The sequence below is a fragment of the Neomonachus schauinslandi genome, chromosome 7 (genome assembly GCF_002201575.2).
Source record: "Neomonachus schauinslandi chromosome 7, ASM220157v2, whole genome shotgun sequence".
Classification (NCBI taxonomy): Eukaryota; Metazoa; Chordata; class Mammalia; order Carnivora; family Phocidae; genus Neomonachus; species Neomonachus schauinslandi.
In genome coordinates this window covers 51,610,987-51,627,668 of record NC_058409.1, presented here as the reverse complement: position 1 = coordinate 51,627,668, position 16,682 = coordinate 51,610,987, and the positions used below count along the sequence as shown (strand labels likewise).

The following is a 16,682-nucleotide window of genomic DNA, read 5'->3' as shown; positions in this document are numbered from 1 at the left end:
TAGAGAGGGATTTTACCTTATATGTCAAATATCCCTGAAAGAGTTTCTGGCCAAGAGGTATTAATTGTGTTCAATAGCAATAGAATACTAAAATGCCTTTTAACAAGAAAGTTTCTCTATTGCTTGTGAAGTGCTGTGGGCTATTTCCATTCCAAACGACTGAAGCATACACTTAACGGAAAAGCAAAGTATACCTAACACAAAATCTGGTTGAGAGCAGAGCTCTGAGGAAATGAGACATTTGACAGGTAAACATTTGTCTTCGGGGTGAGACTTCCCTTTGTTTGAGAACGGACCACTCGAATGAATCCTTTTAGTAATGTATCTATAAGGCAAACACCTATTCACTTTTCTTAGGGAGGCCTAGAAAGTAGGAATAATAACCCCAAATGCAAAACCTTCAGAGTAACCTATTGTGTTCTGTTTAATAATGTAAATGTAGTATATTAGCAAGTTAATGAAAACAAATTTTCCTAAATCTGGATTTAGACTGTCCTTTTTGCCTGGAAATGATGTGTTGGCAGAGTTAGGTGTATTTTTGTCCAAGCAGTGTCCATACAAGACCAGGAACCACCAAAGTCATGCAGGCCTGGACCTCCTTTTGCCTTAGGGGAAGATTGTGATGTGGATACAGGTCAGCTTGAAGCAGCACCACATAGACTGGACTATTGGTTTCCTATCCAGGAGTTTAGATGGATAACCTTGATTTGGGAGCAACATTTGGGGATTCATCTATTTGTGCCAGCTATGACTTTGAGTGGGGGGCTGCAGCACCCTGAAGGAAATGGATGCCCATGCACCTGCCATCCTGAGGTGGCAAAGAGAAGGGCCTCAGCCTGGGGAGAGAGGCTTTCCAACTTCCCTGGTGGCAAAAAGGGGGTTGAGTTTGGATGCCGGAATATGAAGGTGCCCGAAGATTCCTGTGGATGGGTGCAGCTGGCTCTGACCCCTGCCGGGAAAAGACCTGTGGGGGCTGGGCAGGGATAGTCAATTTGTGTTTGGGCTGTGGCTCTCAGAGCAACCTGTAGCCCTGGTTGTGGGCTACCTTCTCTGCGTAGTTCTGTTCTCCCTACTCTTTCAGCAAAGCCTTGTTTAAAGGGACTGCTTCTTCTGAGCTGTGCCTGGAAGCATCAATGGAGGCGGCTCGGCCCAGGCTTGAGGAAGGAGTGAACCTGGGAAAGCAGAAACAGCCCGGAGGGGTCAGGTGGAGAGTGTGAGCAGAGATCCTCTGCACAAAGTAGACCAATCATCTAGAGAGAGCATCTGGCTGGGGGAGGCCGAGGATCTGTGAAACATGTCTTCATTCCTCAAGTTTTCACTGTTCTCCTTGAGGGGTAACCCAGTGAAAGATGAGACTTTCTACTTTTATAGGCATGTGCGTCAGGATTATTTGGGCATAGAAGAGAAGGTTGACCCCTGAGAACTGGAGAATTTAGGAGAATATCTGAGTTGTACAGTCTTAAACACTCAACTCGGGTATCTTCTTCAGGCCCTGTCAGCTTGGTGTCTGGGTTCAGCACCTTTTTTAGTGTTCCTTTAGCACCCTGCATGCTGATATACAAATAAATTAAAATAACTAACATTTATTGAGTGCTTACGTTGTGCCAAACAGTGAGTTAAAGGCTTAAATGGCTTATCTCGTTCAGTACTTTGGTATTCCCATTTTTCAGATGGGGAACCTGAAACTTGGAGAAGTTATGTGATTTGCCTCAAGTCCCACAGCTAAGTGTTCAGAGAGTCAGGATGCAAACCCCGATGGCCCACCCAAGAATCCATGCAGGCAGGGATTAAAATGTACTCCTTTTATTTCTCCCTTTGTTCATTAAAAAAAAATGCAAATTTCCTTAGGCTAGTACCTGTTTTTTAAATCTCTGTCTCCCTATCTTTTAGCAGTGTTAGCTACATAATAAATGTTTGGCAAATGTTTATGGAAGGATGAATGGATGATAGAGTCTGAGGAGCAGAAGTCTGAGAAAACACACTTGAGGCTCTTTCTGAATGAATACAGTATGTGCTCCCTTCTGCTCTTGGCACATAATACCCACTCAATAAATGTTAGCTATTATTACCATCATTGGAAATAAAAATACATTTGAAAGAACACTTAGTTTTGCACAGGAATGCATCAGACACCTTATTTTTTCCACAATTTCTTTTACTTTGCTTATTTCTCTACCCTTTTAGAACGAGGTGAGCATTTAACTTCTGTGCAGTATTTTGAATGTAAAGGGGTTAAATATCATTTTTGATAGAGTTTTTCCTTGAAATGTGAGCTGTGTTTGCCTGAAATATGAATACAGTTAAGCAGAAAAGAGGGCTGCTGCAAGTTCAATTTAAGTGATCTGCAGTGCAACAACATGAGAATACAGATGCCATGGAATGTAAGAGAATTTCTTATCGTAAGCTGCCAGCCACCACAGCCTGAGGACAAAAGCCAACTGCCAGGTTAGAGGATTGATTTTAGTATAATACAAAACTCAAGTTTTCTCACTTTGGGCTTTATAATCAATCCATTCCCATTATCCTTGCTACAAAAGTAAACTGATTTCACTTTAAAAATCTTATAAACAGAAAATGGTACTATGGTGTCAATTTATGTACAGCATTGGGATATCCTGTTGTGGATGTCTTTGAGGAGGTAGGTCGGTAGGTTGAATGAGGTTTTGTTTTTTTTTTTTTAAAGATTTTATTTATTTGACAGAGAGAGACACAGCGAGAGAGGGAACACAAGCAGGGGGAGTGGGAGAGGGAGGAGCAGGCTTCCCGCTGAGCAGGGAGCCCGATGCGGGGCTCAATCCCAGGACCCTGGGATCATGACCTGAGCCGAAGGCAGACGCTTAACGACTGAGCCACCCAGGCGCCCCAGAATGAGTTTTATTATTTTTATTAATCCCTTACCCATTTGTGGCAGAATCTGGTAGCTGCACACCTCAATAGCCATTCTCTCTCCTCCTCAATAACATAACCCTGCATTTAGATGGAGACAATATACTTAGCTGAAAGAGTCTTCTTTGCAACTAGATGTCCATGTGATCCTGTGATGAAATTCTGCTCAATGATACCTAAGTGGAAGTGTTGTGAGTTATTTCTAGAAAATCTCATTAAAAGGGAGGGAGTAGACCCTTCTTTTCCTCTTCTTTCTTCCTGTAGCCTGAAGTGTGAATATAAAGGTTGGATCTCCAGCAGCAAGCTTAGGCCATGAGGTGACTTTGCACATGGAAGCCATGAATCACAAAGCGGCTACTAGGAAAGATACTGGGTCTCTAACACTGTGTAGACTCCATACTAGCCTTGAATGGCCAACATCTGGTCACTACATGAAAGAGATGAAAACTTTTATCTTATTTCCACTGTCAGTGTGGACCTTTCTGTTTTTATGCAGTCAAGCCCAATTCTAATAAATATTTGAAGAAAGTAACAGAAACTTTTCAAGAAAACTTTCTCTGTATTTCTCTCAGTGTATTAAAGTACTTCCATGGCGTGGCGTTTTGTTGCTGTTCATCTCCAGCTTTTTAGTCCTATCGTCCCTCCTTCAATAATCTTTTAGGCTTCCTCTTAAGATGTCAGCTGCTTTGAGGATCCTTATTGCTATGCTTCTATTTTCAGTGTCTCTGTATGGGTCTTATAATTTCCTCCATTCTCATTTCTCTCTTCTCTGAAATCCTCATCAGGCCCCAGCATAAAATTACACTTACATCAATGAACATAGAGGTTTCTCATTAATTCGGAGGGTAGGAACTTGTGAAAACAATTGCTCTAAGTGATTTTTTTCTTTAATAGGATTTGTGGAAACTAATTTTTAGATAGTGTGTCTATGATGATAGATTAGCAAACACTGAGTCGAACACAGGCAGCTGTGATTTCAACCAAGCATTTGATAGTTTCCAGTGAGAAGCAGAGATTGAAAAAAAACCCAAAAAAACAATAACAAAAAAACCCCACAAAAACTCCAGTTAAGCTTTGACTCCTAGCTCTGACTGTTAATAGCTGTATGAACTTGGAAAAGATACCTAAGCTTTTTTTTTTTTTAAGGATTTTATTTATTTATTTGACAGAGAGAGACACAGTGAGAGAGGGAACACAAGCAGGGGGAGTGGGAGGGGGAGAAGCAGGCTTCCCACGGAGCAGGGAGCCCGATGCGGGGCTCGATCCCAGGACCCTGGGATCATGACCTGAGCCGAAGGCAGATGCTTAACGACCGAGCCACCCAGGGGCCCCTAAACTTCTTAAGCCTCAATTTCCTTATCTATAAAGTAAGTTGTGATCAAGATGAAAAGAACTAATGCATGTGTAAAAATAAACATGTTTTTGTTAGCTTTAATGTACTTTGCCGATAAAAGGGAGTTTGGGTCAGTGGAAAGAAATCTGCGTCCAGAACTAAGGTTGCACTTACTAGCTGTGTAATTTTGGCCCAATTAGTTAATATCTCTGAGCCTCAGTTTTCTTATCTGTAAAATGGGAAAATAATAGTATTGCCTTGCAGGGCTGTTGTGAGAATTACAGAAAATAATATATATGGAGACTCTAAGATAGTACCTGGTACTCAGAGAATAAGAAATATTAGTATTCTTGTGATTGTTAACTGCTATTCCTACAAGAAGGTTCTATCCACTAATGTCGACCAACATTGGCTATACCAAATGCATTTTTCCAGCTCACCTGACCCTTAATGCCTCAGGGTTGTCTATCTTGCCATAGCCACTGTGGTGAAGGACTCTCTGTGGGTCCTTGCATTTCTTTTACCCGAGATGAATGCCCAGGATCTCCGTCCCTCTTACCTTTCCAAATTTGTAGTTTCCCTAGGGGTTGCTGAAGGGGCCACAAGCTGGGTGTTTAGGGAAATAAACTCCTCATGGAACAAAGTTTGATTAGTGAAAAGTAGAAGTCAGTATGGAGCTAGCAAATACATTTCTTCTCCATTTTTTTCCCGCCTACCATAGACTGTTGTGAGCCATGGTTTTTGCATTTAATCTGTCCACGCATACCCTGCATGGTCAAATTGCAACACCAGTCAAGCAATTGCTTGTTGTAGAAGAGTAGCCAGCACGTTTAGTGCATTATCGTGCTTCTTCTTCCCATCCTCCTCTAACTTGTCTTTCTTTTCACTCTTGCTGCCCTGGGACTGCCCCTGCCAAGACAGTCTTGCTGCAGAATCATCTTTCCTAGGGAACTCAGACTAACATACTAACTACGGGCAGTGACTTGAGATAGATGCCGGGTCCCTACCTTTCAGGAGCTTACAGTTTAAGCCAAGAGACAGATACACAAAGCATGAACCACAGTACAAAGCTATGCACGATGACAACATACAGTTTCATCTTTGAGATGCTCCCAAACTTGGGTAGTTGTCTCTAGTTCTGGTTATTATTATTTTTTGTGCCAATTGAAACATCTTGGGTTTTTTGCTTGAATTTGCTTACAACATTGCTCTTAGTCCTCTGAAATCTATTCAAGCTCCTCACCTTATGTAGAGGCCAGTATTTTCCTTGGGATTTCAATAACAGATTCTGAATGTGTTCATGTTGCTGTAGGCATTTTGCTTTGGAAAATATAGCATTCAGTTTTTCTTTAATAATAGCATTCGCTCATAGTTCCCTTTTCCTAAAATCAAATTACTGTCAGAATTTTATCTTTGCCTTCTCTCTCCAGTCAGATAATTGAATGTAATGATGTTGTTTACCCATAGATACTGTCTAGACTAATTTTTTGCCTGCTTTTTTGAAATTAATTTAGCAGACTCTGCAGCCCAGCTAGCTGCCTACATGGTACCATAATGGGTGTTTTGGACTTAGGCTTTAATATTTCTTAACATTATTGTCTCTAAGTGAGGACAAAAACGTGACTGAATTTGGGAAAAGTGCCAGAAATTTGCTTTAGTTGACTAAAGATAGAAGATAAAAACTGTTATGGGGCAATCTCTTTGTTTTGGGGGGATTACATTAGTGAGTTGTCTTGTTCTTGTGGATATAAATTAAATATATGAGTTAAATATTGCCACTTAACAAATTATCCCAAACTTGAAACAATACCGCTAATTTTTATTTCATAACATTTTTGAAGGTCAGGAATTCAGGAGCAGCTCAGTTGAGTGGTTGGGCCTCAGAGCCTCTTGGAAGTTTTCAGTTCAGATGTTGGCCAGGGTTGCCGTCCTCAGAAGGCTTGACTGGAGCTAGAAGATTCACTTCCAAGGTGGCTCGTTCAGATTGCTGGCAAGCCAATGCTGGCTGTTGGCAGGAGACCCGAGTTCCTCACCACTTGCATCTTTCCATGGGGCTACTTTGATGTCATCATGACAGGGTGGCTGGTTTCCCCAGAGTGAGTAATCCAAGAGAAAACATGGAAGTGGCATTGTTTGTTTTTTTTTTTAAATGGGGCAGCCTTGAAAGTCACACACTGTCACTTGTACTGTATTTTATTGGTGACCCAGACCAACCCTAATATACCGTGGGAGGGGACTACCCAGAGCATGCCCTCCAGAAGAGAACCAGTAAGGAGCCATTCTGGAGACTGACTGCCACATTAGGTAGTAGTTGTTTATTTTTCTTGAAAACTGGAGTAGCCCAATGAAAATATGTCAGACTTGCTTTAATAATAATATTCTAAAAGACTGACTTGATTGGGGATCAGCATGCAACTCGGCAAAGATCAATTTTTTAAAGATTTTATTTATTCAGTTTGACAGAGAGAGAGAGAGAGAGAGTGTGCACAAGCTGGGGGAGGGGCAGAGGAGAGGGAGAAGCAGACTCTTCGCTGAGCAGGGAGCTGGACATGTGGGACTTGATCCCAGGACCACGGGATCACGACCTGAGCCGAAGGCAGATGCTTTACCTACTGAACCACCCAGGCACCCGTCTGCAAAGATTAATTTGATGCCAAGTGATTTTTCTGCCTTCTCTGCTGTAGAAACTACAAGATGAAGACCAAAAAAAAAAAAAAAAAAGAGAGAGAGAGATGTCCACTGGAAGGACTTATAAATGTGGGGTAAAACCTTAAGTTCTCTCTAGCTAAAACCCAGTAACTCAAAGTTCCTGGGACTCACCCTTCTGGCAAAGTTCCCCACAGAACTGTCTGTGATTCTCCCAAGGAGGCCCGGCTTCACACGTGCCCGCAAGCCAGCCCCTTGGGAATAAGCTTCACAGGACCCTGCTTTGTTCTCCGTCTTCCCCACCAGCTTTGTGGAGGCCCCCTCTGCAGCCTCCACTTTGGAATTCCGGTCCCAGGGCAGGGGAGGGAGGAATGGCCCCGAGTCCACCTCTTGCATCCCATGGTGTTGCCGCACAGCCAGTCCCTCTGACCAGCACGGAGTCTTTCATGAGAACAGGTCCTCTTTGCCTCAGAGTAACTCTCCCCCAAGAACACACAAGGACAAGCAGCGGTTTTCTTTTTCAGCACTCTGCATCTTGAAGATAACTGACTAACCTTCCACCTTGTATTTATAGGCTGCTACTTCCGCCCCGTGATTTACATAGTCTGCTGTGTTCTCCCTATCCTGCCAAATGTCTTCCCCCAAATCAGCCGTCAGAACTAAGCAAATCTGTCAACACATGATGTTTGGCATAGCACAAGGTTGTGATAAAAACTGGTTGCAAGTATTAAAAATTTAAGCTGTCCTCTTCTAGCTCAGCTTTAAACAAGTGCTAAACATCCATCCCAAGGTTGTTCTGACTTTTGCCAGATCCTCTGCACTTTGAGCATCCTTGTGATGCCCCACGTATGGCACCATTTACAGCAGGCTCTTGCTCATTGTCTAGACATTTTATGTGTAAGTGCGAAATTAACTGAGCTTCGTGTCTTGGCTTTTTCAAGTCTCCTGGGCGGGGGGTGGGGGGTCGTGGCAGGAATCCCACATATCTTCTGGGAATTCTGCCTCCTAGATACCTTCCATATCCACCTGCTCCTTCTTATTTCCACTGCCACTGACTCGGGTCAAGCCCTCATCACGTCTTTCAGGGATCGCTCCAATCAATATGCTAACTTGTCTTCCCCTGTTTTAATTCATCCTCATCTCTGCTGCTGGGATAACCTTTCTCCTGCCTAAAGTCCCTTCATGGGTCTCCTCACAGGTTCTGGGATCAAATTAAAGTTATAAGACAGCCCACAGAGTTTTGCCTGCCTCTCTGACCTCATTTCCACCATCCCTCGTCCTGTGCTTGTTGGCAGCCATTCAACTTGCAATTATCTTAAATTTATACTGTTGAATGCCCTATGCTTTTGTAAATATTATCCCTCTGCCTTATGTGCATTTCCTACTCATACTTCAAGACCGAGGGCGGGTGTCGTGTCCTGTAAGACATCTTCCTGTTCTGGGTTAGATGCCCCTCCCATGGGCCACATGGGTCTTCCACCTGTCTTTCTCCATGTGAGATGTAGCATGCAGTGCGCTTTAAGTTACAGGTTCTAGAGCCAGAGTAAGTGGGTTTAATCACATTTATTACTAGCTATGTGACCTCTGGCAAGTTTCTTAGCCTATTTAATGCCTCAGTTTTCCTGACTGTAAAATGTTAATGGTGCCTCATGTGGTTGTCTTGGGCTTTTTGTATTGAGTTGACATAGATGGAGTACTTAGAATAATGCCTAGCTCACAGCCTGGATTTAATGCTGTCAGCTGTTCTCAATAATTTATTTTAGTTCCAGTTTGTTGTTCTGTACAATTCTAAGCTTTTAAAGGCATGGACCTTGTCTTTGTTTTCTCAGCATCTATTGCGAAGGAGGTGCTTCTGTGAACATATAAATGAACTGTAAGTGCCATATGCAAGGTAGTATACTTAATGGTACTTTTCTATTCTCCAGTAATTTCTAACATAGTTAGTTCATACAGGAACAAGCTAGCAGTGTGCCCAGCAAGACTTTAAATAGAGTGACAGCATATGTTTATATGAGATTATATTATTCAATTCCAAAACAAGGTTCTAAACTCAGAAATAAGTTTATCTAATGATAAGGATATCTAAGGATAACCTAGAAAGATAATCTACGTTTGCTAGAATTTTATTATTTGGATAATTTGTAGCATAAAATTGGCACTATTCTTTCTTGGTGGTGTAAGACATCTTTTAGGATACTGTATATCATTAGCTTCAAATTACCACATAATTGGTATGTTGGTCATGTTGGCTTAGTTGGAAATTCTCTTTCCTATCTTACTTGAATCTCTTACTATTTTTGTATTTTAAGTAGTGTTTCAAAATCTATCAGGTATCCAACAGACTAACAAGCAAGCAAGCTTTGGCCACCTGCATTATGCATCTCTGAGAAAAGAGTTGCTAAATAGCATGAGATTTCATTTCAAAAAAATATCTTCTGGTAAATACATGAGACATTCATCATCCTCCATTTATAGATTATTATGTTTTTATTTAATAAGTGTAGAATCATTTTGAGACTAACCACATTGTTTAGCCGTCAGTAATCTTCTGGATGTCTACATTAGAATTAGATTTGACTATGAGTGAGAGAAACCCAAAACAATACTGGCTGAAACAAGTTAGAAATTTATTTCTCTCTCATGTAAACGTAAGCAGTCCTGGGCTGCATGGTAGTTCAGTCATCAGAGACCAAACCTCTTTTACTTTGCTGCTCTATCATCCTCAATATACAGGTTTCAACTCCTAGTTTAAGGTGGCTGCTCCAGCTCCAGCTTTCACATCCTCAGTCCAGTCAGCAGGAAAGAGGAAAAGGGAAAAGTGCACTCTGCTGGTATTTAAGGAAACTTTTCAGAAGTTGTAAATACCTTCCCATTCATCCGCACTTGGTCACATGGACACAACTAGTCAAAGGAAGGATTGGAAATGAAGCCTTTGTCCTAGGTGGCCATGAGATCAGCTAAAAATTGGGATCCTGTTTCTGAGAAGTAGGATACTGGAGGACTACTATCAGTGTGTACTACTTTTTGTCTTCCTGTCATTTAACTGTCTCAGGTAACTAGGTCCAAGACTGAAAAAATGGTGAAATGGTCCTATTGATGTCAAAATTATGCATTGAGTATTTTGACCCTTTCTTAATGTGTTAGCTAGTGTGAGACTATTTTCAAATTTTAGAAGCTATGTTGACTTTATGAATTGATTCCAAAATTAAAAATATATATATAAATGTTGTTGCAAATAATTTCTCATAAAGGAGCAATAAAAATATTAAGTGGCATATTTACAAATCATATATCTGGGAAGGGATTAATATCCAGAATATATAAAGAACTCCTTCAACTCAACAACAAAAAAAGCCAATTTAAAAATGAGCAAAAGACATTTATCTAAAGAAGAAGTACAGGGCACCTGGGTGGCTCAGTTGGTTAAGCATCTGCCTTTGGCTCAGGTCATGATCCCAGGGTCCTGGGATGGAGCCCTATGTTGGGCTCCCTGCTCAGTGGGATGTCTGCTTCTCCTTCTCCTTCTACCCCTCCCCCTACTATGCTCTCTCTCTCAAATAAATAAATAAAACCTTTAAAAAAAAAAGAAAAAGTACAAGTGGCCAGTGAGCACATGAAAAGATGCTCAACATCGCTCATCATTAAGGAAATGCAAATCAAAACCACTTCATATCCATTAGGATGCCTATAATATATAATACATATATAAAACAGTAAACAGAAAATAACAGATGTTGACCACAATAAAAAATGGTTAAAACTTTTTGAAAATGTGGGTAGTTTTACATACATAGATTTATATAATCAGACTTGAAACCGATGCCAGAGAGGTTTTTTTTTTTTTTTTTTAAGAATCTTGATCTTATTTTGAAATTCTATTAAAATATTTCAAAAACAGAAGTAGAGAGAATAACATATAAAGAAACTTCTAGTTCCCTTAACCCACCTGTAACACCTCAATTTATAATAAGACTGTTTTTGTGAAGGGTTATTCCACTGCCCTAATTGCTGAGTACCATTTGTAGGTACTATCCTAACTGCCATGATTTGAAAAGCCAACCATGAACTTTTCATATTTGTAAGCTTTTTATACAGAACATGTGTGTCTCAAGAAAAGCCTTAGAAAACCTGCCTTATCACAAACTCTGTGAAAGAGGCAGCACTGTATAGACCACAGGTGGAGACTTTTTCTGTAAAGAGCCAGACAATAAATATTTTAGGCTTTGTGGGTTACATTAGGCTTGTTGAATATTCTTGGTTTTTTCTTTTAAAATATCCCTATAAAAATTTAAAAACCTTCTCAGCTTGTGGGACCATACAAAAAAGAGCTGTTTCCAGACTTGGCCCAATGGCTGTAATTTATTGACCCCTAGTAGACCTTTGAAGCCCTTCTGGGGTCAACCCACGGCAGTGTGGCGGTTGTGGGCAACTATACAATCATGCTTAGCCAGTCTTCAGCGTGGCTGGCAACCTCTGTCTGGGCCCGACTCAAATAAGGTAGTTTCAAGTCTGATTATATCAATGCATGTGTTTAAAATACCCACTTAAAAATTTTTAAGCCATTTTTTATTGTGGTAAAATCGTATTGTGGGGGGCGCCTGGGTGGCTCAGTTGGTTGACCGACTGCCTTCCGCTCAGGTCATGATCCTGGAGTCCTGGGATCAAGTCCCACATTGGGCTCCCTGCTCAGCGGGAAGTCTGCTTCTCCCTCTGACCCTCTCCCCTCTCATGCTCTCTCTCTCTATCTCATTCTCTCTCTCAGATAAATAAATAAATCTTTAAAAAAAAAATCGTATTGTGGTATTCATGGAAGTGGAATCCGATGGACCTGCCGGCAACTCTCAGAAGGAAGCATTTAGAAGGGAGAAACCCAGGAGAGACAGAGCGGGTCCTAAGAGTGAGACACCTAGAATAGTCTCAGTTCCCATCCTAGTATTTACATACAAGACACCCCCTTTCCTTGAAGAAATGTAAGTGATATGTTCCTCGTAACCGAAAGAATCCAAAATGCTCTCATTTACTGCAAATGTCAGTTGGTACAAACACTTTGGAAGACAGTCCAGTAATATCTACTAAGTTGAATATGAGCACGTCAATGACCCAGCAATTTCATCGTTAGGTATTTTAACTAGAAAAATTCTTGTGCGTTTTTACCAGAAGATACATGTCCAAGAATGCTCACAGCAGACAATACGTGCCCACAGTGGGTGCCGTGAACCTGGTCAAATCACAGCTCCGCCACTGACATGGGCGTGTGACCACAGACAAGTAGCTTATTGCTCTGTGCCTCATTTTCCTCATCTGTAGGAGGGGAGAATTATTTAATTATCACAAGGTTGTAGGGGTTCAATAAGTTAATTTACGTAAAATGCTGGGCTTATAGAAAATGCTCTATCAGTCTTAGCTGTTGTTGGAACTCATCATTATAGCAGCATTGTTCGTTAATAGGAAAAACTGAAAACAAACAACACGTCCATCAAGAGAGGAGGGATAAGCAAAATGTGGTATATTCACACTATGGAATATTATACAGCCTAGGAGTGAAAAGAACGAACTAGAGCTATATATATCAACAGGTATAAATCTTAGAAACAATTTTAAGAGAAAAAGGCAGGCACAGAAAAACACAGATAGTATACCCCCATGTTACAAAATAAGCAAAATTCAACTTATTATGTAGAGACACTCACAAAAAATACACAGAGAAGCAAGGGAAAGGGATAGAAATGAAACTTAGGATAGTGGATAGGGAAATGGGACTGGGAAACACCTCCAGTGTTTTGTAAACAAAACGTGACATTTGTAAAAAAAAAAAAAAAAAAAAGTTTATAAATTGAGTAGTAGGTTCCTGGGTGTTGGTCTTATTATGTTACAAATATGTAAAGATAAAATTTACATGGCTATGAACTGAACTTGTTGAAAATCAGGAAATAAGAATTAAAACAAAGGAAATCGTTAACATGCTGTATAGAGATTCATTAAGGAACTAAATTGGTTGAATAGAGTTTGCTCCAGAAAGTACTTTCTTGATAAAAATCTATCAGTGCAGGTATACTCCCAATTAAAATGTTTGTCTTCATAAATCCAAGGTCAGTGTGACCTAGCTAGCTTCAATCATCCTGTACATAGTTAATGATACTGCAGGGAACAGGTGTCAGGAAAACCTAACTAGCCAAGGCATTATAAGGTAAAATAGCAAGAGAGTAATTCTCCTCTAGAGATAAGAGGGGTAGGGGAAAATACCAGGAAATACCGCTATGTTATAAAAAAGAAGAGGGAATTCCAGTGTGAAGTGATCATTTGGGTAGTAAGTTTGATTTACTTTCCCCAAGATTTAATTATACTGGTACATGGAGTTTAGGAGTGGACATATCTTTGGACAGCTTCACTTCCAAAAGCCACTGCATACTTAGCTAGTTTCCCAGGCAACAGCAGGTACACTGCCTTCTGGATATCTTCAGGGGTGAGGGTACAGCGATTTCTGAAACACATCAGGCTGCAGGCTTCCATAGAAATGCGCTCAAAGATGTCGTCGATCAGGGTGTTCATGATGTCCAAGGTGCGAGATGATATGCCCCTCTGGGGAACCACTTCCTTTAGGACCCTGTTAATGTAGAGTGAATAATTTCTATGGCCAAAATCAGTGCTGGAATGTGATTTCTTTTTGGAGATTGGGCTTTGATGTCCTCTGGAGCACTTGTTCTTTTTGGTGATGGATCTGGCCATTGTAGATGTTGTTCTCCTTAATAGAGTGGAGAGGAGAAGGGCCTAAAGGTGGGGTGAGGGGAGCCCTCATATTTATATTGGCATGCCACAATCAGCCTTTTGGGGCTTCTCTTTGATTGGAGGTTACTCTTCCTATGTCACAATCACCTAGCAACAGCACTGATTTGTTGTTAAGGGAAAAATCTTGTTCTTGGCCAACCTAAAGCTTTCCTAAGAGGATAGAGGGATGGAGGTTGGCTTCAGGGCAGAAGAAAGGGTTCATTTTTCCTACTTTATTTCTTGGCAGTTTGCAAGCATAACATACAGTATTTTCAGAATTGGACAAATCTCATCAAATTGGGGAGTTGGTAGCAGGAACACAAAGGGAAAAGTACCATAAGCCTTTTATGGGGGAATCTCTGTTTATAAAATTTTCGTAAGGTCATTTTATAAGCAAATGAACAATAAGCCATTAAACATCTTGAAGTGATTGTTTTATAATAAAAATAAATATGTATACCTAGTCTGCTTTTAAAAATTAATTTAAAAATGAATCCTACTTAAAATGAATCTGAACCCCCAACTCCTTATGAGCAACTAATGTCCAAAAGGAGAATAAAACAAAAACTGCCCAATTTTACTGTTTAAATTATTTTATGTGAACTCTGTGCATTAGGTTTTTATAATGATATTAATACCACTCTTGGATTACACAGTTGGCTTTTACCTGATACTGTAGTTCTTCTGTCATTATTAACCAGAAGTGTAGGGTCACTCTTGCTCATGTGTTATGTTGACATTTGTGCTGAAAAAAAAATCTCCATTACCTTCTTAATCAAATTCATCCCTGGATAAAATAAAAAAAAGCAGAAACAACTATAAAAATCGCAACTCCTAGGCATTTCAATAGTTCACCATTGCCATATTAATGGCAATTAATGCTACCATGAAAAATCCTTCCCTGTGAGTGGCTTCACAGATAAGATAGACTGAGCTGTGTGTCATTTCTGGGATGCTATGTGTAATTCCTCCCCTTTTTCTGTCACTCAAGAAAGCTGATCTGATATAAGGTGAGTAGGGAAAATGTTATTACAGGGAAAACTTCTAACAGGTTCTAATTTCTAAAGACAACAGGCATCATTTGTGAATGTATGTACTTTATTTATTATTAGCAACACACATCACACTGTGTGTCATACTGAGTTGGAGGTTGCTGCTTCCACGCATGCTTGGCGGTGATGGATCCTTAGTCAGCTCTTGCTAATTTTGCTTTCAGGATTTCTCTAGATATAATTACTTAGTTAGCTTAATTACAGCATAGCTTTATTTGTGATCATTAAGAAGAAGCTATCAGGTGGAGAACGTTCACTCCCTATTCTTCACGTACCCACGCTGAAGAGCCTTTATTAGTAGAGTGCTCCTGGCCTCTCTCTGCCCCTCACTTCCTCTTCCTTGGGACAACCGTCCCTGGAATCAGTGAGGTAGGGGGAAGGTGGGTAAGCCTATCTCAGCCCCTTCGGGACTCTTGTTGGGATCTGACTGTGGACAGCTCTGCTCCTGGGGCTGGATCACTTTCACTAGCCGGCCTTAACTCAGTGGGTCATTTTGCTTCATTCAGAGGTGCTATAAAAGAAAGCCTGTTGTTGCCCCACACATAAGGGCTATCCTTCAAAAGTTCCTCAGTAATAAAGCTGACATTTTGATCCATGTCTTTCTAATCCCTATGACTCTCAGTTGGTTCTGTGCCTGTGTGGGGAGAAGGGAGGGTGCAATACATTACAGAAGCTAAAAGAAAAAGGCTTTCAAGACAAAGCAGCAAGCTGTATGCTAAAATACTGATGATCAGAAAGTTCCGAAAATGAGGAATACTGATTCTATAAAATTTCTAGCTACTTTAAGGTTAACCCCAATTCCCTTTTAAAATTTAATGAATCATTCTAAAATATGTATGAGCTCACCACTGATATGCTGGTTTTTCTTTTCCTTCTCTCTTCCTCCTCCTCCAGACAGTCTGGAACAAGGGACAGATACTGTTTAGCATAATGACCTTCAGGAGATGCCTGTTGGATTATCAATTTGGACAATGGAGCAAATCTGATTATTTTGCATCTATCTACCCTGGGAATGAGCACTGTGAAGCCCTCGATCTACCCCCTTCTCCTCTGCCCTCCCCCTCAAGGTCGTTGCCTTTGAACAAAACCTGCTGTCCTTAACAGGAGACACAGGAGAGTGAAAGGAGTGATGACCAGTGTACCAGGGATCTGGGGTTTGTGGTCTCTGAGCCGCTCAAGTGTAGCTGGAATCTAAAATTAACAACCATTTCATGAATTTTTCCAGGCTCTTGTTTTATGCTTGATCACACTGTCTATTTGGGGCATGGCTTATATGTCTTCCATGAATAAGTATGAATACTACTGGGGTTACAACTGCTTATTCTTTCACTTATGGTTGAGGGTCTAGTAATGACTCAAGGTCATCATCAAGACTCTTAGTGATTATTCTATGATAGCTATGGCAGTGGTGACATTAACTCAAAGCCAAAAAACATGCACTGACAGGTATGAGTGTACTCTGGAAACATTTTTACAGTCACTGTATTAGTTTTCTACTGCTGCTGTAACAAATCACCACAAATTTAGTGGCTTAAAACAACAAAAATTATCTTACAATTCTAGTGGTGGGATCAGTCTGAATGGGTTTCACTGGGCTAAAATCAAGTGTCAGCAGGGCTGTATTCCTTCTGAAAGCTCTAGCGGAAAATCTGTTTCCTTACCTCTTCCAGCTTCTGGAGGCTACCTGTTTCTCTTGACTTTTCCTTTAACTTCAAAGCCAGCGATGGATGGTCAAGCTATCCTCATGCTGCATCACTGACACAGACTCCTGCCTCCCTCTTTCACTTATAGGGACCCTTATGATTACATTGGGTCCACCTGGATAATCCAGGATATTCTCCATATCTCAATATCCTTAGTTTCATCTGCACATTCCATTTTGCTAGGTAAGAGAACATATTCACAGTCACAGGTTTGGGATATGCACAACTTTGAGGGGCATTATTCTGCCCACCATAGAGCCACCATAAACAGAATGACACTGTCAGAGAAGTTCTGAG

The 16,682-nt window shown here is 40.7% G+C and overlaps 1 protein-coding gene across 1 annotated transcript; it reads right to left on the bottom strand.

The window, feature by feature from the left end:
- Window positions 1–13,162: 13,162 nt before the first annotated feature.
- LOC110589700 (histone H2B subacrosomal variant-like) lies at window positions 13,163–13,604 on the bottom strand. The gene has a single exon (XM_021700270.1). It carries the CDS (start codon window positions 13,589–13,591, stop codon window positions 13,223–13,225), a length of 369 nt encoding a protein of 122 aa, XP_021555945.1. The 5' UTR covers window positions 13,592–13,604; the 3' UTR covers window positions 13,163–13,222.
- Between the last annotated feature and the right edge of the window lie 3,078 nt (window positions 13,605–16,682).